At 40.4% G+C, this 21,017-nt stretch overlaps 2 protein-coding genes across 6 annotated transcripts; both read left to right on the forward strand.

Annotated features, from left to right (window-relative positions):
- Window positions 1-2,449: 2,449 nt before the first annotated feature.
- Window positions 2,450-7,113, forward strand: LOC112276791 (putative ethanolamine kinase). Of its 2 annotated transcripts, none has more exons than XM_024508490.3 (12): window positions 2,450-2,795; window positions 3,028-3,387; window positions 3,613-3,704; window positions 4,067-4,176; window positions 4,295-4,400; window positions 4,553-4,675; window positions 4,966-5,057; window positions 5,294-5,378; window positions 5,689-5,794; window positions 6,000-6,066; window positions 6,412-6,504; window positions 6,682-7,113. In XM_024508490.3, exons 2-12 carry the CDS (start codon window positions 3,131-3,133, stop codon window positions 6,805-6,807), a joined length of 1,257 nt encoding a protein of 418 aa, XP_024364258.1. In that variant the 5' UTR covers window positions 2,450-2,795; window positions 3,028-3,130; the 3' UTR covers window positions 6,808-7,113. The 2 variants fall into 2 exon arrangements, with proteins under 2 accessions (XP_024364258.1, XP_024364257.1); XM_024508489.3 differs by having other exon boundaries at window positions 2,504-2,896.
- Window positions 7,114-9,473: 2,360 nt separating this feature from the next.
- Window positions 9,474-16,952, forward strand: LOC112276790 (protein ENHANCED DISEASE RESISTANCE 2-like). 4 transcript variants are annotated; one of them, XM_090247207.1, is made up of 20 exons: window positions 9,598-10,501; window positions 10,639-11,055; window positions 11,429-11,623; window positions 11,832-11,896; window positions 12,010-12,107; window positions 12,292-12,384; window positions 12,471-12,520; window positions 12,735-12,838; window positions 12,972-13,067; window positions 13,247-13,311; window positions 13,498-13,569; window positions 13,722-13,880; window positions 14,137-14,447; window positions 14,668-14,731; window positions 14,940-15,106; window positions 15,285-15,404; window positions 15,622-15,675; window positions 15,945-16,184; window positions 16,299-16,400; window positions 16,532-16,952. In XM_090247207.1, the coding sequence occupies exons 2-20, from the start codon at window positions 10,921-10,923 to the stop codon at window positions 16,625-16,627; spliced, it is 2,286 nt and encodes a 761-aa protein (XP_090103333.1). In that variant the 5' UTR covers window positions 9,598-10,501; window positions 10,639-10,920; the 3' UTR covers window positions 16,628-16,952. The 4 variants fall into 4 exon arrangements, with proteins under 4 accessions (XP_024364252.1, XP_090103333.1, XP_024364255.1 ...); XM_024508484.3 differs by having other exon boundaries at window positions 9,474-11,055; XM_024508487.3 differs by lacking the exon at window positions 12,292-12,384 and having other exon boundaries at window positions 9,902-11,055.
- Window positions 16,953-21,017: the final 4,065 nt, after the last annotated feature.

Here is a 21,017-nt window from a genome sequence, read left to right on the forward strand (position 1 = left end):
ATAATTCTTCTACTATTAAGAGAGTTTGCATATAATAATTTGATAAATTCTTCTATTCAATAAACACTTTTTTTTGCTAATTATGATTATCATCTATAACTTGATACTTTTGACTTTTCAAAAGTTGATAATCTTGTAGTAAAAGATTTGATAAATTGTTTGTCAAAACTGCATGCAACAATGAAAGAGCAATTAAAAGAAGTTCAAGAATGACATAAGATCAATGTGGATGTCTATTATAAGGAACAACTACAATTCATCATAAGTGACAAAATATGGCTACTTTATCGAAATATTAAGACTACTCATCCTTATAACAATTTGAACTATTATAGGATTAGGCCTTTTCCTATTTATAAATAAATCAATCTTGTTGCTTATCAATTACATCTATCAAAGTCTATAAAGATCCATTCCATATTCTATGTGTCTCTTTTTGAGCCATATAAGACAATGAATAGCCATTTTAGTTTAATACTATATTATCTTTGAATAATTTTTTAGTATTTTTGAATGACATAAGAATTTATTGAGGTTTTTTTTTTTCTTTTTTTTTTTTTTTTAAGATTCATGTCCTTGACTAGAGTTTGATTTAGGATTTGTCTAGGATTTAAAATTTTATTAAGATTTCATTAAGATTTGACCTAGGAATTGATTGAGGTTTAATTAGGATTTAATTAAGATTTAATTTAAGACTTAATTAAGGTTCAGTTAGGATTTCAATTAGGATTTAACCTAAGTTTTAGTTAAAATTTATTAAGATTTTAATTAGGATTAAATTAAAATTTTATTTGGATTTATTTAAGATTTTTATTTTTAATATCTTATTAAGATTCTTTATTTTTTAAGTTTTTATTTTTAATATTTTTTTAAGATTATTGTTAATTTTTTTAAGTTATTTATTTTTATTTTTATTTTTTTTTAGATTACTTTAAGATTTCTTTGTGTTTCTTTTATAACTACTTTTGAATTTATTTCAGATTAATTAAAGATATTCTTAAGATAAGGAGTTTCAATATCATGAAAATCAATAAAACAAATTATAATTGCAACTTCATCCAACTATGCAAAAATTATTGCCTTACATGAAGTATCTCAAGAATATATTTAGTTGCGATATTGATAAACTCATTCAGACATCCTATGAACTTTCATATGATAATTTTCTAACTATCTTGTATGAAGACAATAGCACTTGTATTGAACAGATGCACATTGGTTTTATTAAAAAAAAATAAGAAAAAACATATTGATCCAAAGTATTTTAGTTTTATCTATGACTTAGTTAATAATCAAGTACTTAAGATCAAAAAAATTGAATCTACAAATAACCTTGCTCATCTCCTTACCAAAGCTCTCTCTTTGTGCAACTATCACTGACTTACTTCTGGCATTGGCATATGATGATTTGCTTTTCTTAAGCAAAAAAGTTAATAAATACTTTAAATAATTATAAAAAAAATGATGTACTTTTTTTTCTTTCATCTATGGTTTTGCCCTTGAATACAATAAGATTTTTTTAGATAAGGTTTTAATAAGGAATCAACTATTACTCTTACAATATTACAAAAAAATATAGATCAAATCCTATGCAAATTTTATGTTAGATAAATATTATGACAAGTGACGAAGAATGTTGAGAGTATTAAATGTACTTGGTGCTCTTCATAATAGTTATTATAGTTTATTATAAATTATGTAGCTTTAGTGTTTGAAATGTAGTGGGAAGAAATTGTTTATCTTCTTCCCTTCTCTTTGTATATAGAAAAAAACTACATCAATATACAGATAAGAAGAAGTTCTTTCTCTTTCTATACACTTTTTTATATATATGTGTGCACATTACTTCCAACTATTCTTATATTTCTCCAAACATTCTCAACATGCACAAAACCTAACAAAACTGTGTTTCTTTTGTATTTGTGATAGTAGATACAATTGTCATACAATAATGGCATTGTTGTATGACAATTTCATTCAACATCAATTCCATTGGTTTTTTACTAGTAAAAAAAACAAACATGTAAATATTATGAGAATAAAAATTAAAGTGTAGCATTTAAAAATATCCTCCAATACATCAACATCTGAAAACATCAAAAAAAAATACAACAATAAAATACCAACACCTTAATAATAAACACAATAAAACGAATTCTAACCGATACTCATTAGTGGGAGCCATTTCCGAGGTAGCGTGGAAAAGGAGCTTGTGCGGCGTGGGACTTCCTTCTTGTGCCGCATCGATCATGTGGTTCGCATCTATCCACTCCCCCAATGGAATTTGTTTGTGGGCCCTTCGCGAATCATGCCAGCGGATTCGGAGGCACGACACCCCCTCCTCGCAGGGAAATATCCACCCAGGTCCGGATTCGGAACGAACACCACCTGGGTCCGGGTCTTGCCAAATTAGCTGTGAGCGAGGTGTCGTCGGCTCCGAATCCGCAGTGAGGAGCCGTCATGAAATGCTCGAGACTGAGATCGGGTCGATTTCCTCAATTTGAGGGTAATGCGTCTCCCTTCCCATGCTCGAGAGTGCAAATGTGCTCGCAATGATCCCTTCTAATGGCGTCGCTGCTCTTTGTCATGGGTCGGAGTAAGAATAGAATATCCAGATTCCTAACGCCCAGAGCTCATCTACGGAATCTCTCCATTATGAAGGGCTGTTGCTGATGAATGTGTGCCTAGGAAGGTCACGAGTGGATTTGCCCTGCCAGGGTCGAAAGGCTAAGACCGACGCAGGGAACCCGGCAGCTGCCGGTCTACAGTTTTGCAACTTTTCTGGGGCTTGAGAGGTTGGTAAAATATGATTTCGGTCGAAGAGAGTTGTGGGTCTCTATGATGCTTGTCCGTGTTTGGCGCAGGTGTGTAGTGTGTACATGAAGGCTGTTGGGTGGTGAGTGTACATTTTCCCGCGAGGAGGTGTCGTGAATTGGAAGGCGCAGGGTGGTTTGCTGGAGTGGCTGTGTTTGAGACATAGAGGTATCTTGAGGATTTCAAGCTCATTGTGTGTTTGTGTGGGTTTAGTTCTGTCGAAGGGGAGCGGGCAACTTGATTATGGTCGAGGCTCGATCATCGTTTTAGCGTCGTGAGGTGTAAGGCTCTGGTGGGTGTGTGTGATTCACGGAAGATGGGCATGATTGAAAAGCAAGGGGGAGTACTGCCCAGTACCCACGTAGATAAGGACAAGGCTTCCAAGCAGGACGTTGCGCCGAGGGAGAGGTATAAGTCGAGGCGAGAGGATAGGAAGCCAGGGGACGAAGAGATTGAAACGCTGCGAACTGACAAAATCTTCCTCAAGAGATCGGAAAGCTCCATGGCCGTGTGCACATGCGGCTTAATTATAGATCCGCGCCTCCCGGATCAAGCCCTGTTTTCTCGTGTCAGGTCAGGAAAATCCTTTTTGCTCCTCCGCTTCGACTGACAATGCGCCATCAAATCTCCTCCTGAGTTTGTGCAACTCTGGGGTTGTAGTGATGGACTCTGGAAGTGCTCAAGTGTGGAATGGATTCTGCGATCGAATTTAAGAAAAAAAAATGTTTAAGAAATATTTTGCGAGTTAGATGATAACACTAGAACTGATTCTGAATTGGTGACTTGAACAATCTATAGCGGTGTTTGCAAGGTGCTGTTAAGGAAGTGGGCAGATGTGGACGACTCCAATATTTCTGTGATGAAAATCTCCGGCGGAATCACGAATATGTGTACGTTTCTTCCTGTCCACCATCGTTTCGCATGATTGCACTCTATGTCTTTTATAAATCTGTCTACCATCCCCTGGCTTCTTTCAATTCCAATTTTGATTCCATGAAAAAAATGATTATGTTGAGAATGATACGTCTCAGTATCGTCCTTGAATCAACTCCATAGAACCAGGAATTTATTTCTTTGTTGCCGTGATTACCTTCTCTCAAGTAAGAAACTCAACTGTGTGAAGGCATGCAAATTGTCATAATCTGCTTTAGTTACGGTTTTTATTTTATTTTATTTTATTGTTGTTGATGCATTATGCGTCATGTTTGGGAGTTAGATTGGAGTATCATGGTTGTGGTGGTTGTGTAAGCAGTGCTCAAGGCAGAAGTGGAGGGTGAAAACGAGGACAAACTGCCACCAGTGACTGTGCGTGTATTTGGACCCAATACAGATGCTGTTATTGACCGTGACCGGGAGCTTCAGGTATCTTGTGAACTTTGGTATTGGTTTTCTGCTTGCCTTGTTTTCAATTCTTAGAATCTTCGTGTTGAATTGTCATTTTTGGAGCTCTAACATTGTGTTGCTCAATCTGTTCATGTAGGCGCTCACTTACTTATCTTCAGCTGGGTTTGGAGCCAAGTTGCTTGGTGTGTTTGGAAATGGCATGATTCAGTCCTTTATTTTCGGAAGAACACTTGAACCTCTGGGTATTCGTCTTAACTATATTAGCTACATACAACAGTATGCTCTGCTACATGAATCATGATGAGCATATGTTTTGCTCGGAAACGTATGCAAGCTTTGTTCCGAACAGACATTTGTTTACCTATTTTGGGGTTTGGTCTGGATTGGCTGGCAGACATGGGTAAGCCGGAGTTGGCAAAGCTGATAGCTATGGAAGTTCGAAGGCTACATGAGTTAGAGATACCTGGATCTAAAGAACCACAATTGTGGAATGACATCTACAAGTTTATCGATAAAGGTATCGGTCGTTCATGGCAGTCTACACGTGTCAACGTTGTGCTGATAGCCCTACATGTCTTTTTTTCTTTTATATTTATTTTCGGTTGATCCTAGCCACGCATTGTTGCGTTGTTGGCGATGTGCTTTCAATTCCTTTGCAAGCAACCTCGTCCCTAAACGATCGGTAGAGTACACAAGAACTCTTGTTGGGTGGGTGTGGTGGTGGACTATTTATTTTGTTGAAGAAAGTGATAAATGTATAATCATGTATCGTAGCACTTGATTTATCTTCGCCATTCTTGTATGAAGCGTCGGGAGTTATATTTGAAGACAGCGAAAAGCAGAAGACTTATGAGACGATCTCATTTGAGAACATCAAAGCGGAAATTGAAGAGCTAAGGGTAATCCGCTTGTGCTGTTGTTCTGTATCTCGTTTACCGTTAGGACTAGTGCTGGCTCAGGAGATTCATGAAAATTTGTATGCGATGTGCTTTTTTTGTTTTTTTTGTTTTTCTTCACTTCTTTCATATACTTTTGCTCTACTCATAGGATTTGAATGGCAGGATCATTTTTTTTAGATTGAGGCCTGTCTCATTGGTATGCTCCTCATAGCATTCTCATTGAATGGATCATGCAGGCGATCAGTAACAATTTCGATGCACCTGTTGTTTTTGCACACAACGATCTTCTTTCTGGAAATTTCATGTACAATGAAGATGAAGGTGCGAATTTTCTCTAACTAGCGGGAATTTTTTTTATTTTTTCTTTTTTCTTTCTCCTAATTTTATTTATTTATTTATTTATTTATTTATTTATTTATTTATATTGCTGGAAGAGTTATAATTATTGTAGTTTTTCTGGTCTCTTTAACATCTTTTGGTAATAGGACTCATTTCGATTTGATCTTGTTGTGTTTTTATCGCTGTGGCGCTGGCTCGTTATTGTGAAAGTTTAGGAGTTTTCTAGATCGTTTTGGGACACAATATATTACCATGCATACCATTACAGAAATTAACACCACTATGGTTCCAGGGAAACTTTACATCATTGATTATGAATATGGATCACACAGCTATCGAGGCTATGACATTGCTAATTATTTCAACGAGCATGCAGGCTTCGACTGCGATTATAGCTTGTACGTTTTCTAGCTTGATTTACTTTCCTAGGTTCAATTTATTGTGGCCCAATGTGCCAATTGAAACTTTCCATCCCGTCATTGAATGATAAACACATGATAAATGGGTGAGATTTCACATGAGCTGCTTACATCTATGTTTCCCTGCTGGCGATGATTGCAATAGAAATGCATTTACAGAGGCCGAGGTGGTTCGTTTTTGTAGGTATCCCGACAAGGAGAAGCAATTTTACTTCTTCAGATATTACTTGCATCCAGAGAATCCTGAGATGGTGAGCCTCTTCGGATCCATTGTGCAAATTTGGTGGAAAGTGTTTTTTTTGTGTCAAAGTGGTTTCTTTGCTGAAATTTACAACTTCCAGCGACTAGGTTCGCTGACACACTTCATTTTTTTTAGAAACCCGCTTCGTTGTCGATCTGACTTCGTGACCAGGAATAATCAGAATTCCTAAACACAATTTCATCTAAAAAGAAATTTTAAAGTCGGAAATCTAACAGTGAACCTCATTCGATTTTGAGGATGCGATCTTGCATCGGAGGCTAATTATTCGATACTACAATGTTGTAGAAGCTTACATTGCTAGACTGATGCTTAGTACCTCAAATGGGCACTGCAGAGTACAATTGCAGAGCTTGAAGAGTTTTATGCAGAATGCAACTTTTATTCCTTAGTGTCTCACATGTATTGGGCCACGTGGGCAATCGTTCAGGTAACTATTTGACACTACATGAGCTCTGTTTGGTTGTAACTTTCTGTAATGTAACCCCATTTTTGCTACCTTCACGAGTGATTCTCGCATTGATCTCATCTTTTTCGCAATCTTATAAGAGCTTGGTGTAGAAGCTCCCAGGTCTTTGTTTATGTGCAATATATCGACTGTGTGCAGGCAAGGTATTCTCCCATCAAATTTGATTACCTTGGATATTTTTTCCTGCGATTTGATGAGTACAAGAGACGCAAGGAGGAATTGTTGTCTCTTACTTCTGAATATCTGAACTCGCGAAAGCAGTGAAACATCTTATTCCTCAGATTTCACTCCATTGACCTGTTCCCTCGTTTTATCATTAGTCCTCATAAGAATTGATGGTTAGGTTCACCTAGTACAGAAGTTCGAAGCATTGTTTGAGAAGTTATCCAACTCTTTTGTGCGAAAAAAAGTTGAATAATAGACTGGTGAGCACGCTGATGGAGTGCTGTGCCTTATTATCTCAATCATTCAACCAAGTTCAGCTGAATCGTCATTCAATCTGAGTTTCAATGTAACGGTTTGAATCCGCTGATGAATTGAAAGCCATTTTTTGAGGCATTTTGAATTTGACACGAGGTTGCGTCCAAGTACCAACATACGGCTTTGTCAGGTGATCATGTGCTGTGGTCCATAATATCCACCGTCAACTTATCCAAATTGAGTTCACCTTGCCTGATGGAATGCAATGCTGTCAATACAGCATCTTCTATGCATTCAACTACTGAATAATATCGTATCTTTAAGGTGTATTTGCGGTTCTACGTTGTCGAATAAACGGCAAATTGTGTACCATTGGCGTGGGTTTAACTGGCCCCTGTTAGTTTGAAAGAGAATCCTTTTGAATGATCTCACATACTTGTAATAACACTCTCTCAAAGCTTGGCTGCATTGAAGTTGCTGCTACTTTCAAAGTATGTTTGGATTATTCCAACAGTTGTCAATATTTAGTTTGCAGCAACTGGGAATTTACACAATCTGAAGTTCAAAAATATTCAATGATCTAAAGCAATTACTGTAACTTTGATTCCTGATTTATCACCTTGATTTATTATTTACTTATTGTAGTCTTACGGTGTGCATCACATTACAGAAATGTTGTATTATTTTTGGTAAAGAACTTAATTTTTACTGTATATTTTAATAGATTTTTACCCTGGTACTTTTTAGTTACCAAATGGAAGTATGCTTTTAATAATTTAAAAATGCTTTCAGCAGAGGTTTATTGTACTTAAATGTGCAACATTTTGAAACTGAAGTGAATTGTTGTTGTCAAGGGCAACATTCTGTGAATGACCGAAAGGTGATTAAGTGAAGAAATGACCCATGAATCATTCTAGACAATACAACTCCTGGTGCACTCAAAAAAAATCCAATCCTTGAAATTACTGTATATTTATATCTATGATGATGATATTATTATTGCTAATGAATCATACAATTCAGGGTTGAGTGTGGTCTGGTTCTCAGCATTCGTTGCAACCCGCAACAACAACTACAACAGACAAGGGCCAATATAAAGATGGACATATTCTCTTCAATTAAAATAGTAGTTATTAAAATTATTATTACTGACATATCTATGAGCATTTATAAGAAGAATGTAAGTACATCCACAATTAATGCTTTAGTTGTGAAGCCAGTGAAGAAGTAGGTTACTGTACGGTAAATGAAATTATAAAGGAAACATATGACTTAATAATTATAATGAACGACCAAAAAGATAGAAGAAGAAGGAGAAGAAGAAGTACAAAGAAAGATAAAGAAGGAAAGAGCAAAAAGCGAAATGAAAGAGAGTTACATCAAAGAGGATTTCAAAACAAGTCAAATCAAGTCAACCCCTTCAGATTTTAAAGGACCTTTCTGCGAAGGCTTTCCAAAAAAATGTCTCCCAAAGTGGCCTGGTTAGATTGACCGTTCCTCATTCGTAGGAATAAAATCGAAGTTTTCAAGCCTAGGAACAAATCCGTTCTAATTTATTTAGTTTTATTTTTTGTAGACCCCACTAATGCACACAACACCCATTGTGCACACATGCCCACGCAAAGAAAAAAAAAAAAAAAAGAAAAAAAAAACAGCAACAATCCAAGCAACCAAACAATCTACACATACTTTCGTTCTTTCTTCTTCAAATCTTGTTTCTATCTATCTATAGATCTTTCTTCTAACAAACCAGTGAAGCTAGATTCGCTTTCATCGAGGAAAGGCAACGAGCTTTCCTGCAAGAGAAAAGGAAAGACAAGGGCACAGACAGAGCAAAAGACACAATCTCTCTCTCACACACACACACACAAATACGCACATCCAGACCGGCAGAAAGGGGCCAGAAAGAGGAAGGAACGAGGCACACGGCTGTCAAGTTTGACAACAAAGGGGCCCCATCTCTCAAAGGTTTGGAACTGGGTGGTGCCTTCATCGATGTTAGCTTGTGGATCAGCAAGTCTGTACGCGTGTATGAAGGTATGTATGTGCGTAGAAGGAGGGACAAGGAAAGACGGACAACGAGGTAGAGGAACACAAAGACAGACAGACAGACAGACAGAAAGGCCGAGACCGAGACAAATACGGAAAAAGAGCAATGAAGGAAAAGGACCAGTGCCCTGACAAGTCCATGAGAGGCAGTGGGTGCGGCATGGCTGTCCACACACTCCTCTGTCCCTCCCCCCACACCCCACTTCCTCTCATTAGATTAGTGTCTAATGTTAAACTAGACAAGATCTGTCATGAAGTGTACTCTTGGCATCTCTCTTGCCCCAGTTGTCACCACACTTGCAGACCATCATGAGAAGAAAGAAAGAAAGAAAGAAAGAAAGATATCAGACAAGCAAAGTGGTCATCGAAGCTCGAACTGGAGGGACAAGGCCAATGATGAATACTATGCCGAATCCATACCTACACGTTTCTCGGTATTGGAAAATCATTTGGGTATACACCACGCCGTACCCCAAGTAGTTCGTGACATCGATTCTAGGATCTTCATGAATGGGAGATGAAGACAGGACTTGCAAAGGCCACATCGGTTATGCAAGAAGAGTTTTTCAAGAGTCATGAAAACGAGACTTGATGTTCGTGTGTGTGGGGAACAAAGACGAGGCGAATTGGTGTGCTTTGATGGCCACATTGATGGAGCTCTGTCTTCGAGCGGAAGGTTGAGGTTTGCGAGCTGCGTATATGTGTCGTTCGAGGCGCATTGATGGGAGTCTGTCCCTTTCGTGACACAGGACGAAGATTCATGCCTGGAAGGTAGCGAGGAGAATAATGTCCACATTGTGTTGGTCGGACACATCCCGAATGTGGAGGTGTAGGGAGGTAGAAAATGCTGTGATTTCTGAAACACAGACCCCTCTTCATGATGTGAGTTTTCAGTACTTTGGCACTGTAGTTTACAGTTTCAGGATCTCTCCTTCGTCGGAGTCACCCGACAGCTGGGACCCATGGAGTGGGCTTCCTCGTAAAGCACAAGCGCATGAATGTCTTCTGGAATTCGCACGAGAAAGCTACTCGTTACACTCCGCAGGGCAGAGAGTTTACGTGTCTGAAAAGTGAGATTTGACCGTCAACCGAGGGTGTTCTGTAGCTGCGGCTGATACAAGGAAGGAGCGTGGCCTACCGAAGCGTTTTTTTCTGAATTCGTTGCTTTGATTTGAGGCACTGTGAGTTGGTTAACACACGAGTACATATTGGGAAGAATTCCTGAATGTTTGCAGAGTGTGGGGTCTTGTCTAGCGGACGTCTCTACAGTCAAAAAAACCTGCTGGAGGAGCATAAGAACGTGCGGATATTTACGTCGGTAGAGCCTTTGAAGTACTGAAATTGAGGGTAGTAACTGAAGAGCAGCTTAAATTGGTGAGTGCAGAAGCTCAGAATTTTAGCTCTTGGCCGCTTTAGACGGAGGTCTCGGTTTTATGGTTTCTGGTGCGGACATGACCAGATACTTGCGCAGTCGGTGAGACGCTTGAAGGTGGTTGTTCTTCCTCCATTGGGTTGGATTTATCAAAATGTTCGATTGTTGAGCAATCAACTGCAATTGTTCTATCTTCTTGAATGTGTCATCCATCTAAAGGATCCCATACATTCTTTTGGTGTCTTCAATTTCAGTGGTCGGTGGAAGCCGAAAGTGCGTCTTATGCTCAGGGATCGAATTTGGCCTGGGCTTACCGATTTTTTATAAGCATCTAGCTTCGTTACAGCAACATTTGTATGCAACCAAGGAGAAAAATCGTCGCAAGGCATCGCACGTCATCCCAAAGCGTGCTTAGATCCTTGAGCATATGTACCGTAAATTATCCGCTACAGAAGGAGGGCATCCTATAGACGAACTCGAAGCGTCTGTGTTTTTGAGGCGCTTACGCTGCTGACCACAGTAGAGCGTTAAATTTCATGGAAAGCATGGAAGGATGGCTTTATTTGATAGGGTCGAACAGATTGATGATGACAAACCCTCGGAAACGCTACGTAGTGCTATGTGGAAACCAAGCGCGTTTTTACAAAGACAAACCTGCCCACAGAGAAGAGGTAGCTGTTCTTCACTACAATTTTCGATTGCCTGTGGGGTTCAGACATGGAAATTATTAGTAGTGTACTGCAATGTGTCCAGAGAGTGTTTACAAGACTGGTTCATTAGCTCCATTTTTTTGATCTCGTCTGACCATGTGGAAGTCGGTAATGAGGTGCATCTTCGTTCGGAAGTGTTTTCAGTCATTGCATCGAAGGAGTTACAGTGAATGAGCGTATAATAAAATTGTATGTTTGACAGCTGAGCAAGTAGTGCTTCGATATCTTAGCATCATTTGAGAATGCGCACGTCATTGGGGTGGATTTGGAAAAGGAACAATTTTGCATAGAAAGTTGTGCCTGATTTTTTGAGGTTTTGTGGGGATTGGTGCAGGCACCCATCAAAAGTGGGACCGTTGATCCCTACAAGAGAGTAGCTGATCATGGGCGAGAAAACATCCTCGGTCGAACTCTGTTTGTGTTTACAGTGTACGACTCATACATCCACGAAGACAAGCTCAAGTTTGGAGCACGGAGTTCGGAAGAGGCAGCAAAATGGATGGAAGCGTTCAAAGAAGCTGCTGAGCAGGTCTCTTTCGCAGAATATTTCATTAACCTGCTCGTCCGAATCCATGAAGTCATTCAAGATTCTGGATCAAATCTGCATCTACCTTGAGTAGCACTAATTTCGCCCAAATAGGTCCACAAACTTTCGCAAGCTTTTGCATGTTTTGAAGTGTCACAATTTTGAAGGTATTTTCATCATTTGAGTTGTTGCCCCTGAATTTTGAACGCAGATCCATCTGCCGGGAAAGGATAGGTCATTTGTTACTGCGGGTGGGAGACGTAGATATCCTTTCAGGTACACCCAAGAACGAAAATTATATGTCAAGAATGTGATCTCGATGTAACTACTCAAAGCTTCTGATCAAAATGTCATCTACATTTGTTTAATTTGTGAAATGGTTGTCACAGACTCTCTGTTAGAAGAGGAAGTGTTGTCAGAGACCCTTCTGGAGGCTCGGGTACCGTCAATAACCATCTCTTTCGAGAGGACTCAACAACTCTTGCAGGTTGTACCAGAACTCTTACTGCAATCCGTTTTGACGCTCATATGTTTGGTACAGCATGTTTTAGTTTTGCATTGGGTGATATTGTACTTTGCAGAGTTTGTTCGTTTGTTGATTACCCGAATTTGAGTTGTGTCATTCTTCACCTTGTCATTCTTTGCCTTTCAACTTTTGTCGTTTGTAACAGATTTACCAGGGTTGATAGTTTCATTACTGCCTAAGGATGCATCTCCAGATGTCGTAGCTGATTCGCCGTGGCAGATATTTGGTTGCGAAAATGGTAATTTTCCACGTTTGTGAAAGACGATGCTCAACTACTCAATCTCACACGAGCTTCGTACACTTATCATACCATTTTGTGTTCAGGATTGCGATTATTCAAGGAAGCCACTGATCACCATGGACTCAAGAGCATGGTGAGGCACGTGTCTCTTAATGTTTCTGTTGGCACTGATGCAACTGTGCAGCGCGTGCAGTCGAATTCTTCTAGTCTATTTGAGTTCCAGCTGATCTTTCCATCCTACATGGTGTTCAGGAAACGCGAAACTAGATTATCATGAAAAGTTTTTTCTGCTACTTGATTTCGCCGTCATTTTGACGATTGAATGCTATGTGTGTCCCACATTGTAGATACGTGGAGAGGACCCCCCTGCACTGATGTCCGTTGGAGTGGTGCACGCCACTTGTGAATCCGTATTTGAAACTGTCATGGCTTTGGGTTCCTCACGGGCTGAGTAAGACTCAATTCTTTACCTTTTATTTCAATTATAGTTTTGATATACATAGACCTGTCAATCATAAGTCGTCTTTAGTTGTTTGCGATTTCAAAACTTTATTTTTGGTATCTTATAATCTTGCGTCTTTCAGGTGGGATTTCTGCTACTTGAAAGGGAGGGTTATTGAGCATATTGACGGCCATTCAGACATTGTCCACAAGCATTTCCATAAATTTTGGCTTTCTTCGTACGAGATTGCGCATCCATAATCTAATTCGTTCTAGATATTAGTTTTTAGAAATTCTCCCTCTAATATGGAATGTGCAAATTAAGAGTGTCTCAAATGCTTTTGTATCGTGTTACCATCCTACATCTTCAGTATTACGACGATCAGGTTGAGCTTAATAAAATCGAACTGAATTGCAGGCGTATGAAACCAAGGGACCTGGTTGTGCATCGGTACTGGCGACGCGAAGATGATGGCTCTTATGGTTAGTGACCACAAACTATTCACGTTATATTCTAAATCAATTAGATTTTGGACTTTTCTTGTGGGAACTGAGGTTGCGAAATCTGTTGCGACTTGCTTTGATTCTCAATAAGCTAAAGCAAGAGTTTTTCAGGAGATTTTGCATTCCAATGACCTCTTATTCAGCTGACTGCATCATTGGCTGTAGTTATCCTCTACACATCGGTAAATCATGAGAAATGTCCTCCACGAAGAAAGTTTGTACGAGCTTGGCTCAAAAGTAAGCTTTCTCACCTCAATGCGTCATCAAGAATGTCAGAATCTCTGAAGGACTTCTAATTTGAGGCCTCTATTCAGTAGCTCCATACGCGTTTGAAATAGCCAGTTTTTTCGCACACGTCTCTTTTAAAGCCTTGAAATTGTCTAGTGCAGGTGGGGGCTACGTAATATCGCCGCTGCCTACACAGGGGGGTTATCCAAACCGGTGTATGGTGAAACATATACTCACTGTGGACTGGAAAAATTGGAAATCTTGCTGGAGTCCTTGCAGAGACAAGGACATCACACTGAAAGTTCTAGAAAGAGTTGCAGGTAGAGTCCTCAAATCTTATGTCCCTAGGAATTCTTCTTGCACCAATAGCTTTCTGTTGTCTGAATGTGGGGAGTTTAAACAGAAGGGTTCACTTTCTCCACATGAGGGTACATCAACGTAGTAACCTACAGGGTATATTTAGTATTTCAAACTGAACGCGTTGGTTTTTTGAAGCAATCTCGAATCGGCTGTATGATAACAATCCGAGACTAAAATCTGGTGAGTTTCTGATGTTTTTTGGAAATCTTTGTCCAGCTTTGAAGGAGTTTTACAAGATCAAACCATCAGACTACATGCCTAGCTCCATGGGCCCAAACGTGAGACAACCAGCAAGGTGTAAACTTCCTGTAGCACAGAAGGAAAACATTCTCCCAATCCACCTAAATGATGATGCGGCTGCTTTCTTACTTGAAGAGAAGAATGTGGGGAAAAGTATGTTCCAGCAGCTAGCAGAGGACGAGTTTTTTGATGTTCCTGAAGATTCAGCTTGGGATTTGGAACTTGATCGAGATCTGGATGGTCAGCAACAGAACACGGACTTGGAGGAAACTTCCGATGAAGATAAGGTGAGGCAAAGGTGCCTTTAAAGCTGATGAATAAGAAATCCTAGTTAGTTATTATTTGGTTTTTACAGTTCGTTCATTCTGCTTAAAGTGATACATTGCTACAACGTTGAATGCGTTTGGACGTAATGCTGATAGCGCATCGAATGTTGGATTGCTCCAGAATACGAAATCGAATGATTTGTCTTTATTACTTAATTGAATTGCATATTTCAAATCACAGAGTGGAGGCATTCCAAAAATTTCCGCAGCTGCAACCATTGTGAAGCGCTTCCACGGAATAACAGGCATATTTTCTTAACCTTCACCGCAGTCGAGGATCTGTTCGAGAAACAAGCGTATCATAATTGTAACGCAAAAGGAATTCTGAGTATTTCATTTAGGATATTTTCATTTATTCTGAAACACATGACTGGTGCACTATTGTTTTCATTGTTTCCTGCCCGAGTGGTTTTGGTTTTGATAGATTAATAGCATTAGACATGCCGTTTGCAGCTCAAAAGCGCACTTACCAGGACACCGACCAAGATGACATTGACTTGCTGACAAGAGAAGGAACTCTGCCTAAAATATCTAGCTCTGGGACCACGAGCTGTTATCAATCAGCGGAAGCAAGCACCTTTTTAATTCGAGGAAAACACTATCTACAAGACCGTAAAAAGGTATCCTTAATTTCTACTCTGAACATAACTTGCTTTCTTGTGTTCTTCGGTCTTGATTTTGAAGATCTATTGGTCTGATTGGGTATGTTCTTACGATGAATCGTGTCAGTGTGCTGTTTGAGTAGTTGTGTTGCCCAGAATCGAACATCTTGTAAACAATTTGCTATTGATGGAACAGGTGGTAGCCAAAGATCCAGTCATGCAATTTGTAGCAGCTGATTGGTTGAAGTCCAATAAGAGAGAGGATCACCTTGCCAACCGACCCTCCTATCCAGTTCAACTTTTTTTAGCCAATCAGGTATGCTATGTGCTTACATTTTTTAAGAACCCAGGTTTACGATTAATTTCTAATTATATTTAAGAGCAAATTGTTTACAAGTCACATACTTGAGTGCTTATACAGCAGTTATTAGAATAGACCAAGTTTCAGTAAGACTCAGGCAAGCAAATTAGGGAGAAGTGATTGAAATTAGTGTATTTGCAACATGTGACTTTCAAAACTGTCACCGAAACAGAGAAAGAAAGAGGGCCGAGTGGACGATGCATTTTTCTTCATCATCAACATTCAAGTAAGTTCTAAAAGCCAGCCTCTAGAGTTGCGAGATATAATTTTGATGTAGGGTTTCGGGCTTTTCCATTTAATTTCCTTTTCTGCATGACGCATGTTTTTGTGCTACATCATGATTACTTGTAATACTGAAAGGATGCTACAATATGAACCTGATGGTTTTAGTGTCCTAATGTCTCCAGTGACTAAAAACTTGATGATTGCTTACATTTTTGTTTATAAATCAGTGAGCAGCTGTGCATTTGATGTGTATAAAATTTGTGACTTCAGGTTCCGGGATCCACGACATACTCTCTGGCTCTGTACTATATGATCACGCAGCCTCTATCAGACTTCCCCCTTCTTGAAAACTTCGTACATGGGGATGACCGATATCGCAATGCTGGCTTTAAGCTCATACCGCACATCGCGAAGGGTTCGTGGATTGTGAAGCAAAGTGTTGGAAAGACGGCTTGTCTAATTGGAGAGGCTTTGGAGATCACGTACCACTCTGGCAAGAATTACATTGAGGTCAGACCGAGAATTTTGAGAACGTTTTCTTACCTCCTCCTAGCATATTTTGGGGAGACATTCTTTTCCAAGTTGTACCTCACGACTGTTGTGTGCTGTGTTCATTCTATACAGCTGGATGTGGACATCGGCTCATCCTCGGTAGCCAAGGGTGTAGTGAACTTAGTGTTGGGTTACTTGAGCACACTCGTTATTGAGCTGGCTTTCCTCATTCAGGTATGTTCATCGCACTGCATTTGGAATTTCGCTGGTTTTTGTTGCTATAATCATACTTGCAACTTTGCATGAGAAGCACTACTAGAGAAGGTTTGAGTTCGACCCGTATGGGTTTGTTTGTGTCTATGTAGGCGAACACTGAAGAAGAGCTTCCAGAATATCTGCTTGGCACATGCAGGCTTGTAAACCTGGACATCGCTAAAGCCATCCCTGCACGTCCAGAGTGAAGTCATTAGTGTGATGCGGCTTACAAGGCAATGCACAGATTTTGCATACAAAAAAGAAAGAAAGAAAGAAAGATAAGAACATGTAAAATTTTGATCTGAGCACTAAGATTTAAATCTTGTTGAAGAGAATTAGTTGAAACGGAGGTAGACATAAAAGACTATCTTTGGGATTTGTGCAAACAGAGGCTCAAAAAACGTTCCAAGTTTTTTATATTTATTTTGACCATTTAATGAAAACATGAAACGGATTAGATGGACATTATACACACGATGCACATTTATATCAATATCAATGTAATTTGGGAATATTAGTCACTTTTAATTACATTCAGCCTTCAATGAAACTGTTTCAAAGTTGAAGCGAAATACCAACCCCTATGTAATTGTAAAAGTGCCGTTGTAAATATGAAAGTTTGGTTTTAGAATGTTGAATTTTTTCAACAATATGGCCAACCATCATAACTTGAGTGAACCTAATAACCCAAAATCATAATTCTGCTGGAACCTCAGAAATTCAATTGTACGTGCCAAATGGTGAATTGAATGATTGCAGATCCAAAAAAAGTATGTTGTATGTTTATAGTTTTGTATCAACCATTAATGTGTGCACACATATGTATGTGTGTCAATTGATAACTAATTTACAATAAATGAAAAAGACGCAATAAAAAAATAAAAATAAAAAAATAAAAAAATACTTTTGTACATGTGCATAGTAAACTTAAAATGATGTAAGACCACTTGCAAGGTAAGTTGAGCCGTAATGCACAATACTTGAGAATTTCCTCATGAGTCTCCACAATAATATATTGCTGCAAAATTTCATATAACTCTTTAACTGAATAAAATGTGCTTTCAGAAGTACTACTGTTAAGTTTTTTTTGTAATAAATTTAAAACACTTTAAAAGTAGAAGAAGAGAGGATTATTCTTCAACAATTTCTGTAACAGGATGAAGAACATCTTTTTTCTCTCCTGCAAATACTGAAATACTAATCAAGCTCCAAAAATCCTTGATTCTTTAAAAAGACTACAAGAGTTATTTTAAATCTTTTAGTCTAATCCTGCAGAGACAAGTAGTCATTAAAGGTTTCTAAAAGAGTGAAGTAGAGAGCAGCAGCAACGCAAATGTGTGCACCAAATGAAATTGAAGTAAGTTGTAGCTGTACTGACGAAAAGTCCAACAGTTTTGTCAGATGCGGGATAAGAATATGGCAGGGTCGAATGAGGCTGGCAATGACCTTGAGGAAGCAGTCATTTCATTCGGTTGCCTCAGAAGCTCCGTAGCGCCATATATTCAAATGTCGATTGAAGAGTGTGCTGCTCGATCACATACATGTAACGTTGCCTTTTTAACTTGGTCTCTCAATCACCTGAAAGTCCCACAAAAGCAATGTTACTACTTAGAAACAATGCGGAAATAACCCGAACCAGCCTCGTTCAGAACCCTCGAGTCCTCCAGGGTCTGGGCTCACATCGGGCAGCGACTCTGTGTCGCGTTACGACCTCGGGGTGCGCTGCGACTCTCTGTGTATCGCGTCGCGACCCGTGACGCGCCACGACTATTTGTGGCGCCGCGCCCCGTCCTTCCGATTGGACGCGCCGTCACCCCGGGCCCGTGCCTTTGCACGGTGCCGGGACACTGCCCTGGTCGTAACTCAAGGGGTCATCCCGGGAGACGACACACGTTTCCCCGGACTGACTCCTACCAACTTAAACTAACTCTGCCCAAGAAGTCTAAGCATATGAGACGCAGATGCACACCCGCAGCCCGCCTCGCGCCCTCGCGCCAGGTTTACCTCGGAATGAGGAAGGTGGCCCTCCCAACCGCTCCTTGGCCGCCGCGGTGCGGATTCTCCCTGCGCATCGGGGGATCCTTAGCTCATACTCACCTCAAGCGAGTGCAAGGGTCGGTACCTTTCGACCCTTACAATACATGGTATGAAGTGAAAGTGTTCCTTCTTCTGAATTCGAAAGACTTGTACTCATGAAGAAGCCGCCAGTTGAATATGCACAATGCAGTCATACATCCTGGCCGGAGATATAGATGTGATTCGCAACTAATTACAGGAACCGAATTAAATGAAAAAACAAGAGTACACACGGAGTATTTCCATCGCCATGTAAGTTGATTCCCAAAAACAAAGGAACCGACTTGTACACATGAAACTTTCATTAAAAGAATCCGGCATCTCTCCCCCCCTCCCAAAAATGAGCTTGTAATAAATCGAGCAGTCAGGCCCAGATGGATTCACAAAATTTCACAATCCAACTTTATATTGGCATTATATCAAAGCAGTCCTGATCTAGACTGCACGAGTTACAATTTGGAAAAAGCTCTACCATCAAGGTAGGGTAAGGTCTCACAGCGCCTCCTGTTCAAGCTAAAAGCCGCAATATTTAAACTCTGCAGGTCTCCTCAGTCGAAGACGGAAAATAATGTCTAGCACGAAAAAGTAAAATAGACAAAGGAAGATAATGTACAGCTTATACTAAGCGCAGTTATAAGAACTTAGTAGTTTTAACTCTGTCCGTCATTCCACGGACATGATACGAGAATGAAAGATACTTGCATTCAACAATTGGAACTCTTATTGAGAGTCCGAAAACCCCTCCTCAGACGACGCCTTTTCGTGCTTCACAGGAGGATGAAGTTCTATCTTCGCAGTGTCAGTGGGAGGTGAGATCTCACTATCGGTACCATTGACTAAGTTGGATGATTCCTTCTTCGAAGGAGACGAAGAGGAGAAGCTCTTACCATCGTCCTGTTCGAGGAGAGAGGACTCGGGCTTCGACACACGATCATCTTCAGACGTCGATAAACCTTTATCAGCGCCATGATCAGGCTTGGATGAAGGTGGCTCATTCTTGTCGTCCTGAATGAAGCTTTCAAGCTGTTCCTTCAGGTCTTGAACTTGCTCATGAGTTGTAGGTTTCAAGGCTGCCAACTCGGGCGACTCATCGCCGTTCTTCTCAGCCTCCGCTGAATCCGCCATGAGATCTCCCAGACTCTCCAAGTGATCAAATTTTCCGGACAACGTTACACTTTCCGCTACAGGGGTATCGGCGTCTGAATTTTCGGAAGTACGAGATAAGTCGGACCTCGCATTAATCGAGTTCTTCCTCACGTTCGCGAACGTGGACTTCTTGCTCTTATCTAGGCCGGGTGACCCATCCACATCCGTCGAAGGACTAGGCACTTCCGAGCTATTCGATTTCACTCTCTTAGGGATCGAGAGATTTTCCAGAGGCCTATGCGCAATCCCATGACTGCCAGATTTTGGCGAAGACCCATTATCATTCTCTGGATCATGGGAAGAGCGAGGAGCTGGAGATGATATCGTCTCAGATTCTTCGACATCTTCTAACTCTGGAGCATCTTCACCGAGGTCGTCGTAAACTTCATCTACAGCTCGCTGCAGATCAGAATCAACTTTAAAAAGCTCGGAAGGAGCCATCAGCGTCGGCACAAATCTGTTGTTTATGTTCTCATCAATCAAGCGCGAGGATGAGCTTTGCACCTCCTCGGTGGACGCGGCTTCCTGCTCATAAGGATTAAAATCACCGCGATTAACCCAGGATGTTTCTCCCAAGATAGAAACATTGTCGTCATTCAAGAGATTCCCTTTCCATTGATTACTCTTGTACCTCGGGGACATCCACGACATACTAGATTCTTCAATCCTCTTAACCCAATCGGTCCAGCTCCCCTCGGATTTCGTTCGCTTCGAAACATCGGCATCGCCTCCGTGTGCAACATGTTTCTCCTCCGACTCTAACCCTCCGGCCTGGTTTCCAGTAGCACCTTTCGGCCCCATGGTAAAGAGCATCAGAATAAAAAGCGCGGTAGAGATCAACAGAGGCAAGAAGAACTTCAAGACAGGATAAAATGGTGGCGTGAAGAGAACTAGACTGAGACCAAAGATAACAGGGTGCGCCATTATTAGGGCAGTCAAGTCCGAGAGCACTTGGGGAGCCATGGCCACCCTCACAGGCTCTGAATCAGATGCTGAGCGCTAGGAGGCGAAAAAAACTAGTCGATGGTCAAAATTCACAAGAGAAGTGTGTACCCCGGAGGTCGAAATTTGCAGATTTAATCGTCGACGACCAGTGACGATCGAAGAAAAAGTCAACTATGAAGGCATGAAAGCCAAACTACAGGGACTGGATACGGAACGAGCCTCCCAAAAGCATAATCGAGGTTGTCCGCCACCCTACTCACCCGATATGCCGCAAGGAGTGCAATCTAAGGAAGATCAAATCTGAAGTACGACAGGCAATTAAACAACTACGACACTCGTTATCAAGTAGAATAGGAGTAAGATGTCAGGGAGAAGCTCTTCGCAACAATGATCGCCGCTCCTCACAATTCTTACTCACACTCCACCACA

Source organism: Physcomitrium patens, chromosome 24 (genome assembly GCF_059467195.1).
Source record: "Physcomitrium patens ecotype Gransden chromosome 24, ASM5946719v1, whole genome shotgun sequence".
Classification (NCBI taxonomy): Eukaryota; Viridiplantae; Streptophyta; class Bryopsida; order Funariales; family Funariaceae; genus Physcomitrium; species Physcomitrium patens.